General features: G+C 41.3%; 1 protein-coding gene and 1 long non-coding RNA gene across 2 annotated transcripts in view; one reads left to right on the top strand and one right to left on the bottom strand.

Moving 5' to 3' along the window:
- Nucleotides 1-9,248, top strand: part of ZCCHC4 (zinc finger CCHC-type containing 4) — a 51,491-nt gene extending 42,243 nt beyond the window's left edge. Inside the window, exons 10-13 of the mRNA XM_019453577.2 lie at nucleotides 91-166; nucleotides 1,878-1,929; nucleotides 2,668-2,812; nucleotides 7,670-9,248. Of these exons, the coding sequence (XP_019309122.2) occupies nucleotides 91-166; nucleotides 1,878-1,929; nucleotides 2,668-2,812; nucleotides 7,670-7,805 (409 nt within the window). The 3' untranslated portion in view covers nucleotides 7,806-9,248. The remainder of the gene's footprint in view (nucleotides 1-90; nucleotides 167-1,877; nucleotides 1,930-2,667; nucleotides 2,813-7,669) is intronic.
- Nucleotides 9,249-11,913: 2,665 nt separating this feature from the next.
- Nucleotides 11,914-15,835, bottom strand: LOC109269586 (uncharacterized). The gene is made up of 2 exons (XR_002081156.1): nucleotides 15,748-15,835; nucleotides 11,914-12,252 (listed from the first exon to the last, which is right to left on the bottom strand). It is a non-coding gene; the product is annotated as an uncharacterized LOC109269586 (long non-coding RNA).
- Nucleotides 15,836-15,861: the final 26 nt, after the last annotated feature.

The raw sequence follows: 15,861 nt of genomic DNA, 5'->3' as shown, positions 1-15,861 counted from the left end.
ACCCAACCTCTGTAACAAGTGCCATTTATCTACTCTGTGAATCTTCATGAGAATATGCAGCTGAGTTAAGTCTGTTTCTTTCCTCCTTAGATTTTGCCCTTTATGTCAACGATATGTTTCCCTAGAGAATCAACACTGTGAGCACTGTAATTCTTGCACATCCAAGGTATAGGTTCCTATAGAATGCATTTTTATTCAAATATATTAGTTTTATTTTAGCTTACTAGCCATTACATTTGCTTAAGGTTATTTTGATAATATTATAATTTGTATTACCATATTATCATTTGCTAAATGTACATTAATAGAGTATTTTATGTCTAATTATAAAGTACAACAGCCTTTGCGTTCATCATCGTTAGTGGTTATTTGAATTCACTTTGCTATGGGACTGTATGACTGCTAAAATTAGAAGTATTTTAAATAAGGCGTGAGATGAGTGCTGAATTGTGTTGGGGATAAATTTAAGGTGTTTTAGGTAAAATACGGAACTATTGATGCCATCAGTATTGTAATGAAGTATTAATAACATACTGTGCACTTTTTATGTGCCAGGCCCTTTCCTAAGGGCTGTGCATGGATGAATTCGTTTTTTTCTTTAATTAAAAAAAAATTTTTTTTTAAATGTTTATTTACTTTGAGGGAGAGAGAGACTGAGTGTGAGCAGGGGAGGGTCAGAGAGAGAGGGAGACACAGAATCCATAGAAGGCTCAAGGCTCTGAGCTGTTAGCATGGAGCCTGGTGCAGGGCTCGAACTCGTGAACCATGAGATCGTGACCTGAGCCAAAGTCAGACACTCAACCGACTGAGCCACCCAGGGGCCCCAGGTACTCTGCCAGTTTTTGCAGATAAGGAAGGACTGTAGGGACACACCTCCTGTTTATTGTTTTAAAGAGGTGGGATGACACTTAAGTTGGCCTATTTGTTTTAGCTAAATCCAGTCAGAAAGAACATAGGAAGTTCAGTTTGGGTAATATACACAAATCATTCTCCAAAGGAAAGGCTATATTTTTGTAACTATTATAAAGTACAGTTTTCAAAACTCCATAATTTTATGACGGGTTATACTTGTTTTTAACTGTGGCAGCACACCTGATTACATGTATTTTCAATCAGTTTAGAAATTCTCTGTGTTCTTTATTTAAGAGAAAAAAATTACACCCAGATCATATAAAGCTCAAAATGAGGAAGACCAAACTTTATCATTTAGAGAGGCACACATAAGTGGTAAAAAATAGACAAAAGCAAGGAAGTGACCATCCCAGGAAGCAGAGTAGGTGTTACTCAATGGGGAGGGAGGGTTTGCTGGATTAGAAAGGGGAGGTGTCTCGGGGCTGACAGGATTCCATTTCTCAGCCTGTTGGGATTCATCAGTCTGTTCTTTATAATTCTCATTAAATGGGACATGTGCCTTATACACGAAAGTGTCTTATACATTTTTCTAGGTAGTTTTGTTTCCCGGATTTAACATTACCCAGACAGTACCCTGTAATCTCTATCTTTCTAAATTATCTAAAATTCTTAAATACGAATTTTATTAAGGATTACACCACATAGACATGTCAAAGTTATGAATCATTAATTCTCTTGAAATTTTCATTGAGTCCTTCTTTGTGCAGTATGGATTGCTTGAACTCAAGATCATGTAGATAAATCCCCTAGTTTTCCAGTTAAGGAAATTGGGGCCCATCAAGGCGGCCTTTGAGTTGAGTGGAGAAATGCATCAATTAAAATCAAAGTATTTAATTGGGAAGCCCAGGAAAGTGAGAAATATGGAGTGAATAATTTACACAGATTTTAATAAGACATTTTAATTTTTAATTGTGGAACTTGATTTTTATGATACATTAAACATAATTTAAAAATTATTTTTGTAGGATGGCAGGAAGTGGAACCATTGCTTTCTCTGCAAAAAGTGTGTAAAACCTTGTAAGTATTTAGACTTAGAGTTTGACATCCTATGAAAACATTTCAGCGGTTTTCTTCACCCAGATAGGGTTTTTATTTAATTGTATCTATAAGAGAAAAAAACTTAATATAGACACCTGCATTGATCTTACCTGCTTTGTAGTTTTTGCAGTTACCAAAATGCACACTCTCTCCTTTATAGGGAGATATGACTGTAACCTATTTCAGTGTGGCATTTGGTTTGGCTTATTTTATTTTATTAATTTAATTTATTTTATTTTTTTAACATCTGTATTTACTTTGAGAGGAACGGGGTGGGGGGGGGGGGTGGTGGTGCAGTGGGGAATCGGCAGAGAGAGGGAGAGAGAGAGAGAATCCCAAGTAGGCTCCATACTGGCAGCGTAGGGCCTGAGCTGAAGTCAAGAGTCACATGCTCAACCGCCTGAGCCACCCAGGTGCCCTGGTTTGGCTTATTTTAATAGGGCTCTGTGTCCCTCGGCCAACCCCCATGGTGTCAGTGGCTCCAGCTCATGACTCCTTGAAGGGCTGCATTTGCTGCCATGTATCAGAAAGAAGTTAGCTGGTTTATGTGGGATTCCGACTCTTTACCTTGGCCTCTTTAGCCAAAGTATGAACAACTATGCAAACCAGTCACGGTAATTTCAAGTAAACACTGTTCATCCTCTCTATCATAAAGGTTGGTCAAATGAAAAATTACATTAAATGAACTTCTTCCAAAACTGAATTTTTATTTTATAGCCTGGATCCACTGTAGCATTTGCGGTCACTGTGCTCTTCCAGATCATTCCTGCGGGGCCCCTAAAGATGGCTGCTTTATTTGTGGTGAATTAGATCATAAACGTAGTACTTGTCCTCAGATCACTGCATCTAAGAAAGTGATCAAGTAAGTTGAATTCTTTTATTGACTAGAAACAACTTTTCCTTGTGTGATCCGTATAAAGCAGTCCACAAAGGTGAGCACTGGAGGATTCAGAAGTGCGAGATCGTTGGGTATTTTTACTGTTACGTACCTTTGTGTAGACAGTGGTGTGAGGACATGAAGATGAGTGAAAAAGCCTAACATTTAAGACATGAAAATAACCAAAATACAAGGTAGAAACTGATCAACTTGATATCTTTTGTGGTTCATGTGAAATTATAATTTGTGGGGAGAGATTTCAAGCTTTGTTTTTAATATATATATTTTTTAATGTTTATTTTTGAGAGAGATTGAGAAGAGAGAGAGGTAGAGAGAGAGAGGGAGAAAGAGAGTGCGCTCATGCACGCACAGGCTAGGAGCAGAGAGAGGGAGACGCAGAATCTGAATCAGGCAACAGGCTCTGAGCTGTCAGCACAGAGCCTGACGTGGGGCTCGAACTCACAAACTGCAAGATTATGACCTGAGCCGAAGTCAGGTGCTTAACCGACTGAGCCACCCAGGCACCCCTGAGAGTTCAGGCTTTATCGACCGACATGATATTTAAGTCAGGGCAGCTGGGATGCAGACACGTGATAGGCGAGGCTGGAGAAGGCATTTCAGATGGAATGTGATTTGTAATCCCACAGTGAACACCTTGGAAAATGGAAGCTATCTCTTTAAATTCTGCAGACTTGGAAAAAAAATTTAGACGTATTAATATTTAAATATGTAAAATTTTAATTTTTACCATTTGTTTTCTATGATTATTTTCACTTCTGCCAATATTTGGTGTTGGTTATAACTGAGAACAAAGTTATCCCAGTGACCACAGTGTATTTAGAAAAACCACTGCTGTTTCAACTGGGCTAATTTGAATGATAATACTTAAGAAAACCAAAAAACCTAAAAGGAATGATAGTTATTGAGTCTTCTTCTTTTATTGTTATGGAAACCAGATAGCCAAATTTAACATTACATGAGAATTGGGATCAGCATAAAATTTTTGAGCTATCTTATGACTTGTGATAAAAAAATATTTCTTGGTATTAGAAATATCTGATGCTATTGTAACTGTTTATAATTGTATTAGAATTCTTGTCCATTTGTTTATTTTTTTGGACAGTGGCAATTATTTTTTTCCACTGAGGTCCAGCTATTTGAATTCTGCCTACTGTTTTACTTTTCCATTACTTTTTATCAAATTTACTTTGAACAATTATTTCCATTAAGTAATCCAGGGTAGAAATGGAAGTTTCTAAATTAAGAAATGTATTGAAGAATCTTATAAAAGAGTTTTTCTTAGAAACCTTTGAGAATTAAAGTACAACTCGGGGTGCCTGGGTGGCTCAGTCAGTTAAGTGTCTGACTCTTGATTTTGGCTCAGGCCAGGATCTCATGGTTGGTGAGCCCCATTTTGGGCTCTGTGCTGACAGCACAGAGCCTGCTTGGGATTCTCTTTCTCCCTCTCTCTTTGTCTCTCCCCGCTTGCACACACACATGCACACACACGCACGCACACTCTTTCTCAAATAAATAAACTTTAAAAAGAATAAAGTACAACATAATAAACTATTGGTCTGGGATTGTTGCACCATTTACTGGGTAATTCTGGTTGCAAACGGAGTTAGTAACATGCTCAGACTTTGATCTGTGATCTTATGATACATGGAAACTGAATTTGCATTTTAGTTATATATTGTAGGCTCTTTGTTGGCTCTTCAACAGCGCTGGCTAGTCTGCTTGGTAGTATTATATTGTTTTCGTTGAGGGAAACCATTTAGTATTTTTTAGTACTAGACTTTATCAAGTTTAATTCAAGGAGCAAATCCATTAGGATGTGGTATACCTGATAAGTCTTTCTTTTAAATATATATTTTAATGTTTATTTATATTTGAGAGAGAGAGAGAGAGAGAGAGAGAGATGGTTTGTGAGCAGGGGAGAGGCAGAGAGAGAGATGGAGGCAGAATCTGAAGTAGGCTCCAGGCTCTGAGCTGTCAGCACAGAGCCTGAGCAGGTCTTGAACTCATGAGCCATGAGATCATGAGCTGAAGTCGGACGCTTAACCAACTAAGCCACCCAAGTGCCCCAAGTCTTTTTTTTTAATGTTTATTTTGTGAGAGAAAGAGCCAGGGAGGGACAGAGAGAGAGGGAGAGAGAAACCCCAAGCAGCAGGCTCTAAGTGGTCAGTACAGAGCCCCATTTGGGGCTTGAACTCACGAACCGTGAGATCATGACCTGAGCCTAAACCAAGAGTCAGACACTTAACCAACTGAGCCACCCAGGCACCCCTACCTGATAAGTCTTAAATAGTATTACTTTTTTCTCAGAATAGACTCCTAAACTGTTGACAGTTATCTTCAGGTATTTCTTTCAAAAATTTTTCATAATGAAATTGACAAGGTAAAATTTTTTCTTTACAATTGTAAAAAATAATTTTAATAGAGGCACCTGGGTGACTCAGTTGATTAAGTGTCAAACTTCGGCTCAGGTCACGATCTCGTGGTTTGTGTGTTGGAGCTCTGTGTTGGGCTCTGTGCTGACAGCTCGGAGCCTAGAGCCTGTTTCACATTCTGTGTGTCGTGTCCTCTCTACCCTTTCCCTGCTCATGCTTTCTCTCTCTCTCTCTCAAAAATAAATAAACATTAAAAAAAAATTTTATATTTTAGCATGTATGGCATAAAAGATATTTCATAGCTGTCTTATATTAATTTGTTTTTTTCTGAGTTTAATTTGCCTTTGCTCCTGAACTGGAATGATGCAAGCTCCCTCTTGTGGTTAATCGTTTTTATCATTACATAAATACCTATAATTTAGAGAACAGCTACTAGGTCAATTGAATTTTAAGGCAAAACAAAACAATTGATTTATACTCAATCAGTTCAGTTTATACTCAGGTGAAAAATTTATCTCCGGAAATTTTTGTTTATTCATATTAACAAGTGAACATATTCTTCTGCTTTTGTTAACTATATATTCTAGTGAGGTCTGGTTCGTGTTTAGTTCTTTTTGTAAGTGGATAAGCCAAAGAAAATTTGTTCAAATTCTGTATACAGGCACACACAGCTTCACTGACTTTGCCATCCAGACATTAGACTTCATTAAGTTTGCTAAATCATCCCTTGTCAGAACATTAGCCTACTTCAAATAATGACTGGAGGGAAAGGAGGTTTATATAACATGCACAAAACAGTGTATGACTGTAGCATTTGTTTTATTTTTGAATGGGTAGGCTATCCGAATCCATAATGCAAAATCTAAATATGGAAAAGGAGAAAGTTGTCAAGCAAAAGTCTGAATAATAGTCATGTGGCACTACTAACAACAGCTCATATTTGTTTAGTGCTTACTGTATGCGTAGCATTTTACATATCTGAATAATTTATAGCAGAGTACATAGTATCAAGGTAATTAAGAACACAGGTTCTAGGATCAGGCTGGTCTGCCACTTCTCCATTGGACGATTTCATAGCCTCAGTTTCTTCCCCTAAAAAAAAGCTGGGGGAAGGAAAAGGAAAGGTGACCTCAGCCTTGTCTCGGTCTCCCAGATCCTTGGAGTCAAAGATTATGCCCACTCATTTCCATCACTTAATAGAGATGTTGTGTGGACAGAAAGCGAGGCTTGAGTTTGCTCCACTGAGGGATTATATATTGTTTATGGAGCTTCTTTCCTAGGTTTTGGTCCTGGGCAGATCAGAAGGAAGCTTTTCCCTCGGACTTGTGGTTTAGGAGAAGTGCATCTCGTGACCGATACTGCTGGGTAGGCTTGGGGATTTTCCAGGTTAGCTGGTGCTGGCAGCCCCAGCGTTTTCCTTGGTTGGTAATGTGATAAATGGCATGATTCTGTAAGTTTGGAGAGAGAGAATGAACGGACAAGTAATCTTTCTTAGCTATAGATTGTCCGTCACTTAGTTCAGAGAGTACCAGAAGCTAAGGATCTGTTTTGTTCTGGTGTGCTTTAGTGTTTTTAGGGGGTGAGTTCCATCTCGTTTGTTTTGAAGCTAGTCTTTCGAGAAGACAGGGACCACAAAATACGGACATCCTGTGTGGCACTTGTCCAGACTTTTACACCCACTGAGGAAGGGAAAATTAGCCGTAGGGCTTATAAGATGGGCCTCTGTTAAGTGTTGTCAGTTTTTCCATCGTGCGATTTCATTTCTCCACCTCTGCTAACTGTCGAATGTATCGGTCCTTTTCCTGAAAAATGTAATGCAAGGATTTGGAGATTGAAGTGCTGAGTTGAGCAGTACAGACGTACCAAAACCAAAACAACAGCAAAAACAAACAAACAAACAAAAACAAAAAAACAAACCAACCAAACAAAAAAACCCTCCTAACTCATTGGCTTTACTGTTTTTAAAATTTAAAGGATCTATATCCCAAGTATTATTTCAATACATAATCAATGTAAACATTGACAAAATATTTTGCATTCTTTCTTCAACATCCCGTGTGCACTTGACATAGGGAGCACATTGAACTCGCCCTCACCACATTCCAAGTGCTTGGATGCCACATGCTGGCTAGAGGCCACCGGACGCTTTAGCACAGCAGCGGTTTTTCCTGGCTTGACTATTTACCTCTGTGGTGTGTTTGTCTCGAATAGATTGTTCTCAATCTGTAGTAACCGTCTGTCAAGGAAATTTCTTTACTCCAGCATATTGCTTAGTGAGGCCTCAGACTACGTCCTTGTTATTATGATTAGGGTTCTGAGGATTTATGCTTAGGATACAGTAAATTCTTTTCCTCCTATTTTCTTATTTGGTCAGCTGGTTAATTAAATCCCAGCATAATTACATACATCATGCTTATTCTACAAAATAATTCAGCACCTTCTTTTTCAGAGCTGTCAGAAAGCAGAAGCAAAGAAAAAGTAAGAAGACGAAAATGGAGACCGTTAAAGAGCAATCCATGAATCACACATCTGTTACAAGGAAGAAGAAAAGGAGAGAAAGAGCCCATCAATATCTTTGCTCTTAAATGTCCAGTGACTTGAGAATAAGAAAGATTTATAGTCCAACCTTTGATGCCATTTTCTGAAAGTGCCACACTGGACTTAAATTCTGTCGCTTTCAAAGGTATGCGCCTTTTGAAGCCAGAAAATAGGCAGGTGGCATTTGTTGGTGTCTGGGCCCCTCAGCAGCCTCTCTGGAGACCTGGGGAGTTGTCCTTAGCTGGTCTGCCAGACCTCTCCGTGTGCCTTCTTTCACTCTTCAAATCTGTCCCAGTCGTATCATTTTGGCCTCTTTTGAACAATGGGCATATAGCATTCTTTTGCAGAAAGTGTCAGAAGAGGAATGAAAGGGGAGACTTGAGGTCTTGTTTATATTGAACACGAGTGTGTTAAATTAGACACAGGAATGTTGTAAGTCAAACATCAAAATACTGTATGATGGATTAAACCCCACTTGCAAAGAAAGGCACAATGAGCAATTATTTGGGGACAAAAACTGAAGATGATGGGAAGAATTTTGACGAGGATAGTCTAAAGATATCAAGAGTATCATCATGGCTTTATGATTAAATATGGGTTTTTCAAGTACTTTTTACAGTGTCCTTTGATGGTATAGAAGAACCACTTAACTGTTGCAGAATGAATGAGACATTTAGAATTATGACTTGCTCTGTCATCTCAATGTCTTTTAAACCAGGCAGTAATTTTATTTCTTTAAAAAAAATTTTTTTAATGTTTATTCATTTTTGAGAGACACAGAGAGAGCATGAGTGGGGGAGGGACAGAGAGAGAGGGAGACACAGAATCTAAAGCAGGCTCCAGGATTGGAGGTGTCAGCACAGAGCCCCGTGTGGGGCTTGAACTCACGAATCGTGAGATCATGACCTGAGCTGAAGTCGGATGCTTAACTGACTGAGCCACCCAGGTGCCCCAGTAACTTTATTTCTTTGTAAAAGTAGTAGCAGAAGGCAGCATAGTTTGGGGATTAAAACCTCTCATTCTTGTTCTGATGAACACTTCTTGACTATATGTCCTTGGCCAGGTCATTCACTCGCAGCCCGTTTCTTCATTATTATTATCATATAATTACTATATTATGTAATAATAGTTATACCACAGGCTGTTTTCTGTGATTATGTTAAATGAGGCACATGTGTCTGGCTCTCGTTCTGTTGGTGAGAAATGTTAAGTGCAGATGGGTGGGGTTGCAGCCCTAATGGTAATCATCTGGTGGTCCAGTATCAGCAGTGAAGGGACTGGGTTTGAATTCTGAGAACAAACAGTTCCTCTCCCTATTTCTCTCTAGGTATCTGACATGATCTCCTTAAGATCCCATAGTTTTGAATGGCTTGCATTTGCATAATGACTTTTCTCCTATTCCCAGATAGTTGCTTTAGAGCAGGTTTGGAGGCATGCTTGCTTGGGCTTAGCTAGAGCCCTGTGAGTAAAGGTACAAGAGCTGCACCCCATCTGGCATGGAAATTCCTTCTGGTCTTTAAGTTAGGGCTGTTGGATGCATGATGTGGAAGGCACAGCGTGGGCCCTGATCAGCTGATGGGGGTGTATATCCGGCTCATCAAAAGATGAGCTAAGCCCCTGGACTTAACATGCATCAGAAAACTCTTCCCTTGTCCCCTTTTTCCATGGAGGTTGCTATGGTGGTCAGAGGGGTGGATTTAGAGGTGACGGGGTGAGATGTGAACCTTTTGCCGAATCATTATGAGTGTTCCCTTCTCTGATTCAGCCATGGGTGTGAACATTGCTTGACTTTCACGGTGGCCCCTGATACCATGCTAAAATCTCTGGAAATCTCCTTGGAAACGCAGACACCTGAGGGACCATGATTCCTCAAGAATCAGGTCCTGCTGGCCAGGGGTTATTATCATCACCCCATTTCTTTAGTTTTAAGGTACCATCAATTGTAAAATGCACTATTGATGGGATTGTAACTTTTCAGGGGGAGAAACCCCATAGCTTATTAATTGTGCATGTTAGATTTTAGGTATATCCTGTTTCAGAAATATTGAAATGTGAAAAAAAGCACATCTTAGAATTGAGGAAATCAGGTATTACTTACAATCAGGAATTATGTACTTTAAAACTTGAACTTCTTAGGAAGTTAAAAATAAGAAATCCGGTGATTCTGTTCTTCTGTTCAATTAATACTAATTTTAAGGACTAACCGCTTCTTTCTTTTCTCAGGGAATAAACTAATAGGATGTAAAAATGTCTCTGGGAGGTAAAGTGTGATGGGAGATGAGGTCATTTGTTCTAATTAGAAATCTGCATATCTGAACATTAAGATACCTACCCAAATCACCAATAGAGGAAAATCCCTAAATCTGACACAGAGCTTTTTAAAAGGATGTTTTTCTTAAATTATTACAGCTAAATTTAATTCCACTTCTTGCTTCTATTACAAAATTTAATGACAGCCAGAGTCACTTTGTAGGCCCTGAATGATCGGATTTCAGGTTTTTTTCTTACATTTAGTTTGATATTTAGACTCATTTATTTCTCCAATCTGCCCCACTGTTTTCATCTCATTCCCTTTGCTCTGTTGGGACTATATCCCTCCATATGGCCCAGTCCCACTGTCTCCAGGGAAGTGTTCTAGGAGTCCCCCTACCAACCGCTACCTTCCTCTCTGAACACTTGGGAGTTCTGCAGCCACACCTGAGGCACCTTTCATGTATTGTTCTGCCATTATATGTACAGATTCTATTTCCCCAAAAGATTGCAGTTTCTTCATGTCACTACCCATTTTATACCATCTTCTGTAGGTGCTCAAAAAATTTGATGAAGGCATGGAATTTTCTAGAAGTTTTCAAATGGTAGGTGTGTTACTTTGCTAAGGCTGCCATAACAAAATATCACAGACTGGGCGGCTTAAATGACAATCATTTATTTTCTCACAGTTCTGGAGGCTGGAGGTCCAAGGTCCAGGTGTTGGCAAGTTTGGATTTCTGATGCCTCTCTCCTGAACTTACCTTCTTGCCGTGTCCTCTCACAGCCTTTCTTCTAGGCTTGTGAGTCCCTGGTATCTCTTTGTGTCCAAATTTCCTCTTAGTCTTCTAAGGATATGAGTCAGGTTGGATTCGGGCCCACACTAATGGCCTCTCCTTCTTAAGGGCCCTATCTCCAAATATAGTGCCATTCCTAAGTACTGGGGGCTAGGGCTTCAACATACGGATTTAGAAGGTATGATTCAGTCCCTAACGGTGGGCCTGCCTAAGATCTGGAGAGGGCTTGGTCTTCTGTCCTATAAGGACTCAAACAAGGAAAACACACCTAAACAATATTGGGAAGTATTTAGAGTCAGTGCGAAGACTGTCCTGACACTGAGGGTTTAGATGTATGTTTCGGGTTGGGATGTGCTCTGTGAGCAAGATTGGCAGCCTTATCTAGACGGCTTTACACGTAGAATAATTCAGCTTTCAAAAAAATAATTAAAAAAAAAAAGACAGAAGAAGAATTATTCAGCTTTGAAGGTGATTTTAAGGAAAACACTTAAGTTGACGTCTGGCTCCTTCAAAGTGATCTATAAAATAGTAGGCATCTATGAGAAGTTTGACTAATTTTTAAATATAAAATCATAGCCCACAAAAGATCCTGGTCTGGTGCTACCTCCTTTCACAACATCCTTGCTGGTGTCTCCAGTGGAATATTTCTTGCCAGTGAAATAAAAATGTGCATGTTTGTGCATCTTTTCATTTCTCCTTTTAATGTACTTAAATTATGCCCTGCATTAGATCAACGTCTTTGGACTTAACTTCCTCTGTTCAGATTAGAAGCTTTGTTGGTAGCAATGGCCTGCGGATACCGTGGTGTGTGTTCACTGGCTCCTTTCTGGAGCCGTGCCTTGCACCCAGTGATGTCAGAGACAGCCAACTGCTGTACATGTGACTTCACGAACCTTCCCTACAACCCCGGGAGGCGGGTGGCCGGGCTACACGTTTCCTCACCCACCAAGCGGTAGCTGCTCATAAATGCAGATTGAGTGAATGGAAGTGCCAGGTAATATACTTACTCCTTGGTGCCTCAGAACCCTAACTGCGCTACATGAGTCAGAAGCTAATACGCTTAGAGCTGCCTAGGTAAGGAAAGCTTGAACAAAATGCAAGGAAAATCCAATTTCACCTATTTGATGCAATTTTAATTGAACATTAGGACATGGGTTAAATTACTTGAGGGTCAGCTAAGAAGGTCATTGCAATACACTGAAGATAAGATCTCTACAATTTGATTTCAGGCGATTCAGTATAAATGTTAACTCAGCAAGACTGAGGGGAAAAAGCACCCAAAGTGAGCAAGCAGATCTTGGAGCTCTGAGAGAGGAGTTTTATCCCATCAGCCAGACAGTCACGAGATTCTCACACTATGTAGTGGCTTCGTACCACGGCAGACTAGAAGCGTCACATCTGGTGGGCTCCAAGAAAACTGAGCCTCAGTAGACCGGCCCAGTTTCTTCACCTGTGAGCACAGGGGTGAGGAGTAGGAGAAACCAGGGAAATCAGACTGAACATTTTATATGCTTCACGAGGACAAAAAGAGACAAAGGGCTTGCCTGTTAGCTTTGCAATTAATTAATTAATACACAAGCCAGGTAAATCAAAGAAATTGAAAAGAAACGTCTCCATTCCTACCTCTCAGAGATAACCACCCTTCCAAAGATAGGTTTTTGTATAAATAGCTACACAGACACACTCTAAAGTTTCCCCCAGGAAAATGGGAGTTGGGAATACATACTATTTTGTAATCCTCTTTTTTATCAGCATCTGGACATCAGTTTATACTTACAATAGTCTTATTCTTCAGTATGGATATAGTGTATTTTTTAACATCAATCTCTCATGGTTGGACATGTAAGTTGTTTATAGGTTTTCACTCTTGTAAATAACCCTATGATAAACATACTTAATGACCAAATCTATTGTCTTAGGATAAATTCCTATGCATACCTACATATATACTTTTTTCTACAGATGGGAATCACGGGTTGGTCTCCGAATTTCTTCCGTAGAGACAAATAAAACACCACGAATAATTGGTACAGTGTAGATTCACTCTGCCAGGATGGACCATCTCCCAAATGCCTTTCATACTTAGAACTACCCTTTGCGTATTTGCGATTGGTTGTCATATTGAAGAGTGTTGATTGATGGCTTTGGCGGCGTCTTTCCCGTGCTCCCCGTTGTGTGCCTGCCATGGGGTTTGGAAGAGAGATGACTGACATCCTCTCCAGCTCTTGGGGAAGACTTTTTATTGGGCATATTCCATACCCGTCACCTGTGACTGGTGTCAGATACGCTTGTGATAGGGGTTGGTCTAATCACAGCGGCAGCTCGGGACTTCAGTCTTGAAAAGAGCCCTTTGTTTTCTCTCTGAAGGCAGAAGCATGTAGATCCGGTTGCTGTGGGTGGCTTTCCAGTGACCACAGGGGGAGCCAGCCTTATGATGAGGTCCACCCTGAGCTTGGTCCCTGGGGACACCAAGTGGCTGGATCTAGCCTGCCTTGAAGTTGGCCCTATTTCTGGACTTGTCATTTACAGGAAGCACTACTTTCTAGTTATTACTTGTGCCACTTTGAGTCAGTGTTTTTTGCAGCCACGGAGGACAGAGTCTAACACCTATCTTCCACATTTATCTTTCCAGCAAATTCGGTCAATTTCTTATTTTATATGTTTCACCTATTTTATGACTTCAAAATAGATCTCTCAAAATAACAGTCACTCAGATGGCCTAGTTTAGTCACATTCCACATGGCTCCGTCTTCCGTTCCTGTATCCAGTGACTCCCACATATCTGCTCAGGCCCCGACTTTCCCCCCCTCAAACCTGCAGTTCCAGCTTCCTGTTGGCTACCACAGATTTTCACACCGGACCAACACCCGAGCACAGTCCTCACTCACTCAATCCTTTGCCCTGGTCTGCCTGCCCCGGCTTCCCCTTCATACTTCTCTCATTACCTCCTCCCTAAGCCGGCAATGACCATTTCTCCATCCCTGAGTCTGCATGCCTCAATATCCCAACCTTAGTCTTGACTAATCCCTCACTTTCATTCCTTCAGTCTAATCACTAATCAGTTCTTATTATCCTACTTCAGAAACGTCTCTGGAATTGTGCCTCCCCCGACCCCTACCTAGTCTTCCTGCCGTCTTTACCTTCTAACTCATCATCACCCCGGCACAAGAATTAAGGTCTTGAGTAACCAATGAACCGGTGTGATGCTGTTAACAATATGCCCCCCTCCCGATCCATTGGCAGCTGTCTGTCCCTTCAAAATTCAACCCTGTACCATTACAACACGTGCAAAGATGTCCAGCATGAGTTAGCCCAAGGGGTGCAGTGGTCAAACAGACTAGCTACCAAAATGTTCATTCAAGAACACCTAGTTCTTGCATTTTTTTTCCCCCTCGAGCACTAGGAAGAGGATGTACAGAGCATGGAAATTCTTCTTAGACTATTTTCTCTTCCATTTTCTTCACACGCACACACTCCCCCCACCCCACCCCATGCATTTCTACCTCCTTAAAAAGCACCTGGGCGTTCTTCCCTTTTCCTGTTGATGCTGTGCCACAGAAGCACAAGTAAACCAATTTGCCAAAGCAGTGTTTCCCTTAGACAACGGGGAAGGCCAAGAAAAGGAGCGGGTGAGACCCAAATCTCCTTTATGGGACAGTGAGAAAAAGGCTGGAAACACCGTTAGTGGCGACTTTGATTTCCAGCGCCCCCCACTCCCACCAGGACACGCGACGTGCTATGGCCACATAACATCGTTTGCTGTTTCCTGGCCACATCTGGAACCCCACACCTACACCGTTTCCTGTGCTGTAATACCTTCTGGGAAATTCTCTGGGAATGCTTCTACTCTCCTCTGTCTGCTAGCACCGAGTGACTCCTCCGCTGACAGTCCTTTTCATGTGCTGTAGGAGGGTTCAGAATCAGGATAACTTCAATTTTAAGAAATGGGCATTCAATTTTAAAAATGTTAAGTGGATAGATACTGCCCCCCCCCCCCCCGCCCCCAGTAGCCAGATTATCTATCACTGCCACCCCAGATCGTTAACACCTGAAAACGCACTTCATGGATACCAAAGGTAAGTCCATTCTCACCTTCAAAATGTTGCCTCCAGAAGAATTTGGGGGTGATGCTAAACTGCAGCAAAGGCAAGGGAAAAAGCCTACCTCTGAGAGGGGGCAGGGTAAGCATCAGATAGGAGTCAAGAACAGAGCCACAGAACCAGTGCTTCAAATCTTTGTTGCTGAAGGAATTAGTCTACCTCTGGTACTTCCCAGGGGATATCCAGAGAGAGGGCAAGAAGATAGGGCTTGTTAAAGTTGGAAGGTTCTATCGCTTCTCTCTCCTTCCAGCAAGGGAAAGAAGTGAAAGGTAGATGGGTTTTCTACCAGAGATTTTTAAGTTCCAGAATCACAGGGCGATCCGGTCACATTCTCTTAACCAGAGTCCTAACTTCCGTGAACTTTTTGAACATGCTGACCTTTAAATTTGTTCTGCACAGAGAGACATCTTACAAGTTGGCCAAGCTGACCGGTAAGCCTTTTAGGGCAGAGCCCATGCCCCGTGCGTTTGCGGATCCCAGATACTTTGTCCTAGTACATCCTCGGGTAGCTCCGAGGCCACAGCCCCCATTTTTTACGGTGGGGCTACTCCCACCAATAAACTGTAGACGCTTAATGTGATAATCGGGATATATGCCTACTCAGAGGTTTTGGAGCAGGGCCCTCCCACCTTGGCTGCAAACTGGGATCACCTAGAATTTTAATAAATATTGGGTCGCATTCCGTATCAATTCTCTTTTAGTTGGTCTGGGGTGCTACCGGGGCGGGGTTAAAAAAAAAAAAATCTCTCCAGGTGATTCTAACCGGGACCGAAAACAACCCGTTTACAGGCTGTCAATGCAGGCACCGGCCGATGAGGACCAAAAGTTTGCGCTCCTTTTCTTACCCCCGCAGTCCCTGAAGCCTCACTCCCAAACCTACGCCTGCGCATCGACGCCGAGGGGCGAATTTCGGGGAAACGGGCCGGGGCCTGCGGGCGCGCGCGCACACGCTTGTGACC

The sequence above is a fragment of the Panthera pardus genome, unplaced genomic scaffold (assembly GCF_024362965.1).
Source record: "Panthera pardus isolate Hobbes unplaced genomic scaffold, ASM2436296v1 HiC_scaffold_13, whole genome shotgun sequence".
Taxonomy (NCBI): domain Eukaryota; kingdom Metazoa; phylum Chordata; class Mammalia; order Carnivora; family Felidae; genus Panthera; species Panthera pardus.
The sequence above is the reverse complement of the archived record's forward strand: the minus strand, read 5'-3'. Positions and strand labels throughout refer to the sequence as shown.